At 41.7% G+C, this 14,455-nt stretch overlaps 1 protein-coding gene across 1 annotated transcript in view; it reads left to right on the top strand.

The window, feature by feature from the left end:
* The first annotated feature begins 453 nt into the window (after nucleotides 1–453).
* Nucleotides 454–14,455, top strand: part of RAB2A (RAB2A, member RAS oncogene family) — a 58,289-nt gene continuing 44,287 nt past the window's right edge. The window contains exons 1-3 of the mRNA XM_015412923.1: nucleotides 454–484; nucleotides 724–795; nucleotides 3,526–3,593. Of these exons, the coding sequence (XP_015268409.1) occupies nucleotides 454–484; nucleotides 724–795; nucleotides 3,526–3,593 (171 nt within the window). The remainder of the gene's footprint in view (nucleotides 485–723; nucleotides 796–3,525; nucleotides 3,594–14,455) is intronic.

Here is a 14,455-nt window from a genome sequence, read left to right as displayed (position 1 = left end):
TGGCGCCACCGTCTCTTTGGCCGTCTCAGCTCTCACTTCACGAGCCGCAGCTCCTGGGTATACCAGGGCGCCAGCCTAGAGCGGGTGCGGAGAGGGAGCCTGGGAGCGATCTTGTCGATGGCTGTGGAGAGTCGTCTATGCCAGTCCTCCACAAGATCATCCAACGAGCCGCCAGAGGGCCTAGGATTCCGCAGAGCCATCTGAAGCTGCACAGGGTCCATTTGGCTCCGTGGGCGAGCTAGTATCTGCTTGCCGCCTAAACAGGGTTGGGGTGGAACATTCAGACGGGCCTTCAGGGCATAGTGGTCCAACCACAGTCACCCCAGCCACGAAGACCAAATCGAGCGTGTGACCGGCTCGGTGCGTCAGCGTTGATACAAGTTGGGAGAGTCCTAGCGCTGCCATGGAAGACGACACTAGGTCCGTTGCCTGATTGGAAGCCGTGTCATCGGCATGGACGTTGAAGTCACCCAAGACTACCAGTGTAGGGTGCTTCAGCGCCCAGCCTGATACGGCCTCTTTTAGGAGGTTCCATAAGGTTATTTCTCTGATTCTTTTCTGATTCCTGAAAGGTATTGCTGACTTTCAGAATGGAAAAATATTTTTTTCAAACTTGATTCTCTGTGTTATGATTCTAAATGACCATTAACAAAACCACTCTCTGAAATAATGTTTTATTTTTCTGTGTGCATTCTTGAAATTTTTTTAAAAATTGTTTTTCAGGTGTTGGAAAGTCATGTTTATTGCTGCAGTTTACAGACAAGAGATTTCAGCCAGTTCATGACCTTACTATAGGTAAGTCCTTGTTAGAAGATGAAGGAAAAAGAGGTGATGGGTGACAGTATGTGCCAGGGTTTGGTGATGGATTGTAGCCATATATTTATACGTTTTAGTGGCACATCTCCCTGGTGCTCAGAACTGTGGTGATGGAAAGTGCCGTCGAATAACAGCTGACATATGGTAACCCTGGGGCGTTTTTAAGGCAGGAGATATTCAGAGGTAGTTTGCTATTGCTTGCCTCTGCATCATGCTCCTGGTATTTCTTGGAGGTTTCCCATCCGTATACTAGCTAGGGCTATCCCTGCTTAGCTGACGAGATTGGGTTAGCCTCAGAATTACTTACAGTGTAATCTGATTGGTTATGAGTAAAATAACTCGGGTTTACATGGGATGAAATGTCTGTAAACTAGTAAAGACAAGAAGGGGGACCCGGGATACTCACGGGGGGGAAGTATTCCCCACAGCTCCCAGTCTCCAGGAGCAGGAGCTCTGCAGGAGAAGGAAGCGACAGCAGGTGTGCCCAGCAGGCGGACCCATGAGGCCCACCAAGTCTTCTCCCTCCTCCCCCCTTTGGTGGTAGTGACGAGGCCTGAGGCCTGCCAAGCCTTCTCCCCCCCCTGCAGCAGCAGTGGCAAGGAGCCCTGAAGCCCACCAAGCTTTCTCCTGCCCCCCTCCCTGGTGGCGGCGGCGAGGAGCCCTGAAGCCTGCGAAGCCTTCTCCTGCCCCCCTCCCCGGCGGCAAGGAGCCTGCCAAGCCTTCTCCCACCCCCCTCCCTGGTGGCGGCAAGGAGCCCTGAAGCCCGCCAAGCTTTCTCCCGCCTCCCTTCCTGCCGGTGGCAACAGCAAGATGCCCTGAAGTCCGTCAAGCCTTCTCCCCCCTCCCCCCTGCACCAGTGGCGTTGAGGCCTGAGTGACTCACAGCCGCCAGCCCGCCAAGGCTTCCCCCCCCCGCAGCGACAGCAAGACAGTTGCCAGGGCGTTCTCTGCGCATGCGCAGGGAATGCTCTTGTACTTTTGGGGAGATTTAAACATTCCCCGTATATTTTTTTTCAACTTTTTAGATTTTTCTGCACATCTGGAGACTACTCCAAGTGTTCAGGAAAATCTCCCTGGCCTCCAGGTGCCCCCGATGTGCGGATTTAGATATCTGCACGGGGGGGGCCCCAACTTGGCTATTAGATATATAGATCTTTGGTTAGAAGTGCAGGTAGAATGTGTTGATTAATACAGATAATGATACCAACTTTAAGGATACAAAATACCAGCTTGTGTTTGGAATTGCCAAGTTTCTGAAACAGACTTCCGTGCATACTTAATATCAGTTATTGTTAGCTCTGAGTTGTAAGGTGCTTCTAGTTCTAAATGATTATTGTTTAAAGACATCTGTCATGTCACTTATTGGGGAGACAGTTTTACCTTTAAAACACACGCTGTGTACATAAACTTCGTATATTTCTGCTGCCACCAGGAATTAAAAAATTCCAAATCTCTCTCTTTTGATAGAATGACCCAGGGTCTGGGCACTTCAGAGGACTATGTGGCCCTGAGGAAGGACTATTTTGATTTCTGGGATAAGTTTAAACAAAAAATGAATTCTCCTCATAGACACCCCTCCTCCCACACTCTCAGTCATCAGCCAATCACATCACACTTGTCTCCCTCTATCACTTTTCTTACAGTACTGCAGTCAAACTAAACATTTAAAGAAACACACACACCAAAACATGAAATCATTACAACATCCAATTACTATAATGAGGTCACATGCAATGATATCTACCATTCTTGCATGTTCTTAGGCACTAAACAGCTTGTGACTTTTTTTAAAGCTTTTCTTAAAGTATTGGCGGCCTTTGTTATATTTTTCTTGCATTTTTATTTTACTTCTTAGCCAAAACTAACTCTGAGAGACTCACAAGAGTTTAAAAATACAAATGACATAAAGTGCAAATGTTCCAAGGGGAGAAGATTCTAGATCTGGGCACAGTGGAGGGTACCTAGCTGCTTTCTGCCTTCCCTTTGATGGTCTAATGCAGGGGTGTCAAACATACGGCCCACAGACTGGAACCAGCCCTTCCAGGGTTCTTATGTGGCCTGCAAGCAACTGAATTCCTGTATTGCCAGATGACAGAGGCTTTGCATTATGTCCCAATACTAATGCGTAAGGAGTGATGGAAGTGGGAGGGTGGGCATCAGGGAAATTCTTACAGTATAACAGTGTTAATGTTTTAAGCATGTTTGTATTTTGATTTAAAATAATACTGTTAATTAGGTTTGCCTGTGTCCTTTATAACATTTATTACTCTGGTACCTGGCATTACATTTTATGGCACACATGGCTTGGGCAACAGAGCAACATTTATGTCAGATCCGGCCCTTGTAACAAATTAACACCTATGGCCTAATGCATTCAGAAGCTGACAGGAGGGGGCAGTTAGTTGGAGCTACTTTTAATATTGTTTAATATTTAGTGTAAACGTATAAGTATTTTGTAGAATTACTTGGCATTTTTTGTACTTAAGTCTAAACACATGATTTGTTTTGCATATGAGCACAGGAAACAATTAGTAAAACATGACTAATATAATATACAAAAAATCAGTAAGGCTGTTGTATGTACTGAATCAGACTGAAAGCAAGTACAATAAATTTCTTCTTGCTATGCCAAAGTTCAGGTGAGGTTTGCTTTTAGTTAAAATAAGTTTTCATCACTATGCTGAATCTAACATTTGTTTCTGTTATTCAGGCGTAGAATTCGGTGCTCGGATGATAACAATTGAGGGGAAACAGATAAAACTTCAGATATGGGATACGGTAAGTATAGTAAAATGTTTAGTACAGAGATGGAATTATTGGAATATTTGGAATGGGTCACATGGAAGGAATAGGAAAATTTAAAAAATATACTTTATTGTAGCAATGCCAGGTGATATAATGTAGCAAATGTGTTAATATAATGTAGCAAATTAAAGAAAATAAAAAAATGTTGGAGATGTTTGAGCAGTTCTATGATGTCTAAGCCAAGCAACTGATTGCTAGACTCATGTGTCTTTTTTCTGATCAAATAAATATTGTTCATTGTTTGAAATATTGCTAATCCCCTGTATCCTGAATTGACAGTCTGTGTCTACAAAGACAAAGTGTTTGCCCATTATCTTGAATTATTCTCAGTGTCACTGTTAACTTTCCTTGAAACCAAGTGGCCAGAGGTGAATGAACAGATCATGTATTTTTCTTGAAGCGAAAGAATACAAGCTAGGAAGTGGGGGTGTATTTGCATTGGAAAAACAGCATGTGTAGAAAGTGTGAAACTCTTTCTCTTGTGCACAGCCCTGAACCAAATTGAGGGAGGGAAGGCTCCTATTGGTGTTGTAATGTTTTTAAAAACCCTGGGGAGCCTCCCGAGTAGGGGTGTGCATTCGGTAATACTGAGTCAAAAAAACAACAACATATTTTTGTCAACTGAATATAGAGCTCTGTATTTTACCAACTATCTAAAATGGGCAAGCCCAAAACATTGGGATTTTTCGGGGTCACTGGATAGCTGAAGTTAAAGGGCTCCGCACGGCATAGCAGCTCCTAGGGCTCGCTTTCTCCTGCAGGCATCCAAAAGGATTGTGATCCCTTCAAGCACCCTCTCCAAGCAGCGAGTTCACTTGCAGCCTGAAGAAGGTGTCCAAGGAGCTGAAACATTCAGCAGTCCCAATTATTTCCTGAATCCCAATATGATACTGATGTTGGGATTTCAGAATATCGGGAAATAATATTTTTCGGGTTCAGTATACCCAAACCGGAAAAATACCTATTGGGGGGAGCGCATGCTCCTAATCCTGACACCACAGGTAGTTTGATTCTCCATTTTGCTGTCCTTTGAGGGGACGGGTGGGGGAACCCATGCTGTTTATTTTCTCCTGAGAAGAAAGAGAGAAAATCCATGTTCTTCTTTTTTGGCACACTTCAGTCTCTAACTCACCAAGTGTGTTGATAAATCAGAGGCTGAAAAGAGTTAAGGAGTGATTATGCAGAAGTGGCTGCAAGTACAAAATACAGATGAGAAAGAAATCAAAAACTACAGACCGATTTCGCTATTATAAAATTTATGTCTCTTATTTTGGCTGCAAGACTGAAAAGATTATTGACACAAATAACATCAAGATCAAGCAGGCTTCCTACCAAAAAGACAACTTAGAAATAATGTAAGGACTATATTAAATGTAATTGAATATTTTGAAGTACATCCTGAAAAACAGATGGCCTTGATTTTCCTAGATGCTGAAAAAGCTTTTGGTAATGTCACCTGGAGTTCTATGTTGGAAAAATTATTAATTTCACAATGTGGCAAAGATTTTTTTGCAATTGTTAAAACAATCTATACAAAACAACAATCAAAGGTCCTTGTCAATGGAGATTTATCACAAACTACTGAGATACAAAAAGGAACTAGGCAAGCATGCCCACTTTCACCATTATTATTTATATTTGTGCTTGAAATACTGAATGGCATGATTAGAGAAGATACCTATGTTAAGGGTCTTAAAATAAGAGGAGAATATAAATTGCAAGCATTTGCGGGTGACCTGGTATTTATTTTAGAAAACTCATTGGACTCTATTACGCAGCTATTAAAAACCTTGCAGGAATATGATAAGGTGGCAGGACTGAAAATTAATTTCAACAAAACAAAGATGTTAACGAAAAATATAACTAAATTGCAGATTCAACAGTTACAAGAAATATCAGCTTTGGAAGTCAAAAAAAGTGAAATAATTAGGAATAAATATAACAAACAGATGCACTTCCTTCTGAAGGACAATTACTTGGAACTCATACTGGACATTAAGAAGGAAAAATGGGAAAACTTACAAATATCCCTGATGGGAAGAATAGCTACAGTAAAGATTTTCTTATTCCAAAAAATTCCAGTACTTCAAAAACAAAAATATTTTAAAGAACTTGATAAATTGATGATACAATTTATATGGCAAAACAAGAAACCAAGAATAAAATTGAAGGCATTACAAGATGCAAAAGAAAGAGCTGGATTTACATTACCAGATTGGCTTTTATGTTATGGAACATCATCACTGATGTGGTTAAAAGAATGGATTACAGTAGAAAATACCAGATTATTAACGTTAGAAGGACATGAATTATTATTGGGATGGCATGCGTTTATTTGCTATGGAAAAGCCAATACTCATAAATATTTTAAACAACATTTTATCAGGAGATCCTTATTGAATGTATGGGAAGAAGTTAAAAGACTTTTTTATACCAAAATGGGTTTCACCTTTAGAAGCGTTCACGAACCTAAATTTATTTCAAAAAAATGTACTGTTAAGATATGAAGATCTGTTGGATAACAAAAATGAACTAAAACCAATACAAAACCTCAAAACACAAGAATCCAACTTATGTTGGTGGGGCTGGTGACATGGACTGCCGGACAACGACTCGAGATAGCAAGAGGAAGGATGCAGGCTTAACTTGTAAGGGAAATTACAGCTGTTTCTATACAAATGCTAGAAGTGTCCGAGGTAAAATCGGGGAGTTGGAGTGCTTGGTGTCGGAGGGAAAAATAGACATTGTGGGTATTTCTGAAACTTGGTGGGATGAGGAAAATCAGTGGGACACAGTGATTCCCGGTTATATATTATATCGGAAGGATAGGGGGGGAAGGGTTGGAGGTGGGGTAGCTCTGTATGTCAGAGAGGGTATAAAGTCTAGAAAGATTGAGAGGCTAAGTGAATTGGATTCGCTTCTGGAAGTTCTATGGGTTGAAATAGGGGGGCCAAAAGGAAACTTAACACTGGGAGTTTGTTATTGCCCACCAGATCAAAAGATAGAGGAGAAAAACAGATTGAGTTTCTAGACTCTTAAGTGACTGTGCTATGGAGCAGGTGGTCACGGAACCTACCAAGGGAGTGGCTATGGAGCAGATGGTCACGGAACCTACCAGGGGAGAGGCGATCCTTGATTTGGTCCTAAGTAACACTCAAGACCTGGTGAGAGATGTAAAAGTGATTGCACCGCTTGGAAACAGTGATCATAATGTTGTTGAGTTCATCATTTGTACAAATAGAGAATTGGCCAAAAAGACTCACACAACCATTTTTAACTTTAAAAGGGGTAATTTCTCTGATATGAGGGGACACGTGGGGAGGAAACTGAAAGGAAAAGTAGAAAGGGTCAAAACAATTGGGGAAGCTTGGGATCTATTTAAAACTACGATCCTAGAAGCTCAAAAAATATATATTCCGCAGGTTAGGAAAGGCACAAACAGGTATAGGAAAAAGCCTGCATGGTTAACAAACAGAGTAATGGAGGCTGTAAAAAGTAAAAAGAATTCCTTTAAGCAGTGGAAAGCTAGTCACAGTGAGGCTGATAAAACGGAACACAGGCTATGGCAAATAAAATGCAAGTCTGAGGTCAGGCAGGCAAAAAGGGAATATGAGGAGCATATAGCAAAAAACGTAAAAACCAACAATAAAACTTTCTTCAAATACATTAGAAACAGGAAACCAGCCAGGGAGGCAGTGGGGCCCTTGGACGACCAAGGGGTAAAAGGAGTATTGAAGGATGATAGGGAAATGGCTGAGAAGCTAAATGCATTTTTTGCCTCCGTCTTCACTGTGGAAGATGAGAAGTGCTTGCCCACTCCAGAACCACTGATTTCAGGAGGGGTGTTGGAAGACCTGAGTCAGATTGAGGTGATGAGAGAGGAGGTCCTAAAACTGATAGACAACTTAAAAACTGAAAAATCACCAGGCCCAGATGGCATACATCCGAGAGTTCTGAAAGAACTCAAATGTGAACTTGTAGATCTCCTGACAAAGATATGTAATCTTTCCTTAAAATCTGCCTCCATTCCTGAGGATTGGAAGGTAGCTAATGTCACTCCCATCTTTAAAAAGGGTTCCAGAGGAGATCCGGGAAATTACAGGCCAGTCAGTCTGACGTCGATACCGGGTAAATTGGTGGAAACCATTATTAAGGAAAGAATTAGTAGGCACATAGATGAACAAAACCTATTGAGGCAGACTCAGCACGGTTTCTGTAAGGGAAGATCTTGTCTCACTAACCTGTTAGTGTTCTTTGAGGGGGTGAACAAACATGTGGACAAGGGGGATCCAATAGATATTATTTACCTTGACTTCCAGAAAGCTTTTGATAAAGTTCCTCATCAAAGGCTCCTAAGTAAGCTCAAAAATCATGGGATAGAAGGACAAGTCCTTTTATGGATCAAAAACTGGCTAGTTCATAGAAAACAGAGAGTGAGTGTAGGTGGGCAATTTTCTCAGTGGAGGGTGGTAAGCAGTGGGGTACCGCAGGGATCAGTACTTGGTCCACTGCTTTTTAACTTGTTCATTAATGATTTGGAGATGGGAGTAAGCAGTGAAGTGGCTAAATTTGCGGATGATACAAAGTTGTTCAGGGTGGTGAAAACCAGTGAGGATTGTGAGGCACTCCAAGGGGATCTGTCAAGGATGGGCGAGTGGGCGTCAACATGGCAAATGGGGTTCAATGTGGCCAAGTGCAAGGTGATGCACATTGGAGCCAAAAATCCTAAATATAAATACACATTGATGGGGTCTGAACTGGCAGAGACTGATCAAGAGAGAGATCTTGGAGTTGTAGTGGATAACTCACTGAAAGTGTCGAGACAGTGTGTGACTGCAATAAAGAAGGCCAATGCTATGCTGGGGATTATTAGGAAGGGTATTGAAAACAGATCAGCCAATATAATAATGCCCCTATATAAATCAATGGTGAGACCTCATTTGGAATACTGTGTGCAGTTCTGGGCACCACACCTTAAAAAGGATATTATAGCTTTGGAAAAAGTACAGAAAAGGGCAACTCGAATGATAAAAGGGTTGGAACACTTTCCCTATGAGGAAAGGTTAAAGCTCTTAGGGCTCTTTAGCTTGGAGAAACGACGACTGAGCGGTGACATGATTGAGGTTTATAAGATTATGCATGGGATAGACTCTTACCGCGCTAGTTGTCCCGCAGTTCTTATATCCGGGACATTCTATATCGCTTGGAGGTGGTCAGACGGTCCCTCTGTCTTCCGCTTCACTCGCGCGATTTAGTGTTCACACACCGCGCCGTCCTTGCGGCGGCGCGGGTATTTTTTTTTATGCATGGGATAGAGCAGGTAGAGAAAGAGATACTTTTCTCCCTTTCTCACAATACAAGAACCCATCGGCACTCAATGAAATTGCTGAGTGGTCGGGTTATTCTTCACCCAAAGAGTGATTAACACATGGAATTCACTGCCACAGGAAGTTGTGGTGGCTACAAGCATGGATGGCTTCAAAAGGGAATTAGATAAGCATATGGAGCAGAGGTCCATCAGTGGCTATTAGCCACAAGGTATAGATAGGGGCTCTGGGGCAAGTGATGCTCTGTCTTCTTGGTGCTTGGGGGGGGGTCAACAGTGGGAGGGCTTCTAATGTCCTGGCCCCACTGGTGGACCTCCTGATGGCACCTGGTATTTTTGGCCACTGTGTGACAGAGTGTTGGACTGGATGGGCCTTTGGCGTCTCTTATGTTCTTATGTTCTTAAGATATGCCAAAGATAAACAAATAGGTTTTTATTCAAAAATAACAGAAATAGACAAGATATTGTTACATACTGATGAGAAATTGATTTTAAAATTATATGTAATAATGTTAGAAAACAAAACCCAAGGTAAAAAGTAAAAAAATCTGTGTGGTCCAATGGGCGCAAAATTTGGGTCATAATATTGATTTAGACCAATGGTTACAGGTATGGGGAAAAAATGTAAAGATTACTAAAGCCGTTTCATTTAAAGAAAATATTTATAAAATGTTTTATAGATGATATATCATTCCATACAAATTAGCAAAGTTTTATCCTGAGCTGCCAAATGATTGTTGGAAGTGTCAAAAATGTTGGTTCCCTTTTTCATATGTGGTGGACGTGTGATAGTTAAAAAATATTGGTCTTGGATTCATGAATTGTTACAAAATATGTTAAAATGTAATATACCTTATGTAGCAGAGTTGTTTTTATTGATTATATGGCCAGAAAATTGTAAAAAGCAAGATTCTTATCTTATTATACAAGTAGTCACAGCTGCAAGAATATTATATGCCAAATACTGGAGGAAAATGATTTACCTTCAAAAGAAGAAATTATGAATAAAATATTTAAAACTGCAGAGATGGACAAACTAACTTTAATTTTGAAAGAACAAAATGAAGAAAACTTTGAGAATACATGGTTAAAGTTTTACAAATAGCTGGAAGAAACCAACAAATAAATAAAATGGACATACAACCGAAGTACAAGGAAATATGAACTACAACTCTTTTTTTAGCTATAAACAAAGGTATATTTTAAAATACAAGGTGGAAAAAACTGAAAAATACAACTTGTTAATGTATGAGGTAATTTAGCAGACAAAATAATGTTGTAAACGGGAGATCCCCTTTTTGTTGTATATATGTTTGTTTATTCTTTGTTTGTCTTATATATAAAATAAAATTGTCTTAAACATAAAATAAAATTGTCTTAAATAGACTCCCCCCAAAAATGGCTGCAAGTAAAGCCCAGTGGTTTGTGGAGAAGGAGGGAAAGTTAGTAGCTTTGTTAACTGTTTTGAATTGCTTCCCACCTTCTGTCCATTGCCCTGAGAATTCCTGCAAAAACTAATCTCCTCACTACAGATTTCTTGGGGTTGAAGGTGGTAGTGGATTACTTCTTAATCTCTCCTGTAACAGTCTACTGCAGGCTTTGAGGGGTTAAAGGCAGGAGTATGAATTTCTTCCACACCTGCTTAAGCAGTGTGAAATAGATTCATCAATATTTTTCCTTCATCAAGAGAAGAGCTGAGGAGCCAGACAGATGCCACACAGAGTCACAGAAAAGTTGATAGTGGAGGGAGCTCTGCTGAACAGCTTTAGTGAAGCTTGACTGTGTGAGGGAGATTTGTTTTCACTGGGCTGAAAAAGAACTGAGGAAGCAAGTGTAATGAGCAACACTTTGCCCTGGCAAGTGGCAGTGTAATAGGCATGTGCAGTCTTCACTTTCCATACTTTGCATGGTGTTTAGTGTTAAAGGGGGTGGAAGGAAGTCATTTTCCTGCATAGTTGGAGATTTTCTCTGGTGCGTAGAGATCTGCCTCTTCATTTTGCTTACCTGTGAGTAGCGCTCATTATATCTGCATGTTTGTAGGTTGTACAATCCTTATACTAATAGCGAAGTTGCCCCCGTGAGTGCGGATATCTAAATCCGCGCTCCGGGGGCAGCTGGGGGGCAGGGAGAGGTGTGTGCACACGTGGGGCAGTCCCCACGTGTGCACAAAAATACTAAAAGTTGAAAAAAATTCGGGGGGATGTTTAAACCCCCCTGAAGGTGACAGAGCGTCCCCTGCGCATGCGCAGGAAACGGGACTCGCCTCCGCCGCCGCCGCCTCGGAGCCGGCCAGGGGTGGAGGACCGGCCTTGCCATCGCCGCAGAGCCCGGCCGGGTCGGAGCCGGGCGGGGGGGGGGAACCGGACTCGCCTCCACCGCCTCGGAGCCGGGGGGGAGGAGCGGCCTCGCCGCCGCCGCCTCGGGGAGATCGAGTGGGGGGGATGGAGGAGACGGAGCTCTTCTCCCCCCCGCGAGTATCGGGGGTCCCCCTCTTGTTAGATATAATGCTGATGCCAAAGTTATAAAGCCAGGGTATGTCAGAAATCAGGTTAGACCTGACTGTAAAGCAAAAGCAATCTTGGAGGCTTGAGGCCACATCTTTACGTAACTAAAAGGAAGGAAAACGATGTTCATCCTTCGTTTCAGTAGCTTGCTGTCCTAGGTGCTCTTCCTGAGGATCAGCTGAATTTCTAGTCTCTTAATTTAGCCTTCTAGGCTTTGTGGGTCCGGTTTAAGAAGTGGTTTAGATCTAAGATCTCAGATTGATTCCTGGATCACAGGAATAAATTAGATCCAGTAGTTTGGGCAGATACAGTGTTGCATAAATACATTTTGCTAGCCAAATACTCCCCCTGCCATGGTACTAAAATTGACAGGGATTTATCAGAACTGACATACACCAAAGCAGGGGTCCACCACCTTTTTTGAGCTTGCCAGGCACCTTTGGAGTTCTGACACAGGGTGGTGGGTTCAACCACAGAATGGCTGCCGCAGGAGACTGACCCAGCCATAAAATGGCTGCTGCAGGAGGTGGAGCTAACCACAAAACGTTAGGAAGTGAGGTTATGCATAACTGTAATAGCAATGCTTAAACATTTCAGGCAGAAGATCTGTTTAACAGTTCACCTTTTAAATGAACATACAGATCTGCAGTGGCCAATCAGAAGCCCCACCTGACCCTGTGTACTTTTTAAAAACAGTTGGAAGGCCCTGGGGCACCCGTGGGTACCACATTGTGGACCCCTGTATTAAAGCTTAAAGGTGAGACCAGCAGATCCACTTCAGCAACTTATAGTTGTGCAGGTAGTCCTGAGCTGGAAAATGCTGATGCAAGTATCTGTTGGCTGAGATTTCTGGATCAAATGTTGGGACAGTGGATGGAGAAGAGGAAATATAATGCTTACCCTGATATGTCCAAAGCAGGGGATCTCTTGTAGTTATGTGGTGCTGCTGTAATTTAAACTTTCCACCTTCTATAAGAAAGATGGTTGACTCCCTGCTCTGCCTGCTGCACCAGAAGTACTAATTTTTTCCTTCTTCATAGCCCTGCATCTTCAAGAGTATCATCGATAGTGTGTTGTTAGCTGTGTCTGTCATCCAGTTTCCTGGGAATTATCTTTGCTTTACTTTATTTTGATTATTCAGCATCTCATGTACTATACTAATGGTCTGGTTTTCATAAATTACATATTGCATAGTAACCTATTTCTGGGTTGTACTGTTTCACATTGCAATATGGGAATGCACTTGATTGAGTGCTTCATACAAGAAAAATGTTGTTTGCACATAGCCTTTTGCTAGGGCAGATTTTAGTCTTGTTTTTCTATGTGCAGGTGTTTTTTCTTTGTGCACATAGAGTAACATTTGGTCATATGGATTCTCACTTTCAATGTGAAATGCTACAGTAAAAAAATTAGGCATACCATTCCATATACAATACCATTTCAGTCCAGTGGCACCTTTAAGGCCAACAAAGTTTAATTCTGGGTATAAGCTCTCATGTGCACACAGAAGCTTATACTCAGAATTAAACTTCATTGGTCTTAAAAGGTGCCAATGGACTCAAACGTTGTTCTATTGCTTCAGACCAACACAGCTACCCACTTGCATTTGCCATTCCATATACAGTTAGTGAGTGAGAGAGAAGCCTTGGCTTGCTTTCTCCCAGCATGACTTTTGAGATGGCTCAGGTCGGAAAAGGCAACTTGAGGGGTGACATGAGTGGTAGAGAGGAAAAGTGGTAGGTCATAGAAGAGCTGAGAATACACAAACCACACTGTTTCTTTCCTGTAGGTGCTCATCACTACTGAGGTTAACAGACAATTGGGAGTCATAATTTCTTTCAGAATGTTTTGTTCTGGAAGAAGCTAAGGTTGGCTACTCCACAATTACATAGATGTCTGCTTTCTAGATGTATGTTTGGCATATTTAATCTAAATATGAATGGAAGAAAGTACAGAACTATAGTTAAACTAAACAGGTCTGGGGAAACGCAGGTCTTCAGTGGAAAGAGAGGGAATGTGCTATGAATGGGAAATATTTAGAACTTATATTTGAACAAAACGAAAGTGTAATAAAATGCAAATTCTAGTCTAAACATCACCTATGTTGGTTTTGTAGGTATAGATTAATGTTAGTCCTGAAAAGAATACCTTTGAAAGCTATATAGGCTAGGCTAGCCTATAGATACTTTAAGGTTTAATTATGTGATTATGTGACTGTACAGACATCTTGTTTTTGGTACCTGCCTGAGATTACAAAAACAGGGAGGCTTACCAAGTATCTGGCAAGCCACAGTCCATGTATGTTATTCAGACCTGATGTGTTTAATATTTCTTAGAGTTCTCCTATGATAAACTGGGCCTGCACCATCTGCTTTCCAGCGGCTACATATTAGCTGCTCCTAAAAGAGACCAGCCTACCTCCTTAAGATCAGCCTACCAGCAAGGTGAAAGGTAGTGAGCACTTCTGTTTGTGCCATAATCAAGCCTAGAAATTACAGCAGGACCTGGAGAAGGAGTTGCTCAAGCTGTGTTATAAAACCTGCCTCTGAAGCTCCTGAGAGATAGTGGTAGCACAAATCTTGGTTCTGGTGAATAGCTAAGTGGAAATGTCAACTTGTGTGTGGCAGTGATGAAAAGGAAAAGTTTGAACATACAGGGCCAAGTCAACAGGAAGACATTTAGGAAGCAATCTTTAGATCTCCTCAGAAATAATTCCTGATTTATTATTTGGGCCTTAGTCCCAGGAAAGGAACTGCAGCCTTAATCTTGAATATGTATTGTTACCTGGCATTCGTTACTGAGACTGGAATGGATGGGTTGGGCAGGTTTATACCAAGATGGATTAAAAAAAATATATCAAATTTTTAATACTGGATTTTTAACTGCAGTGACATCCAGCCAAATTTAATCTGTAACATGTTTCTCTTTTTAAAATAACTAGCCGAAACTGAAATTTGAAGTAAACGGAAACATACAATCTCTTAAAGTTGAATGTACAACCCTCT

This window comes from Gekko japonicus, unplaced genomic scaffold (genome assembly GCF_001447785.1).
Source record: "Gekko japonicus isolate JY-2015 unplaced genomic scaffold, Gekko_japonicus_V1.1 scaffold1608, whole genome shotgun sequence".
In the NCBI taxonomy this organism is placed as follows: domain Eukaryota; kingdom Metazoa; phylum Chordata; class Lepidosauria; order Squamata; family Gekkonidae; genus Gekko; species Gekko japonicus.
Note: the sequence above shows the minus strand (reverse complement) of the source record. Positions and strands in the feature narration are given on the sequence as shown.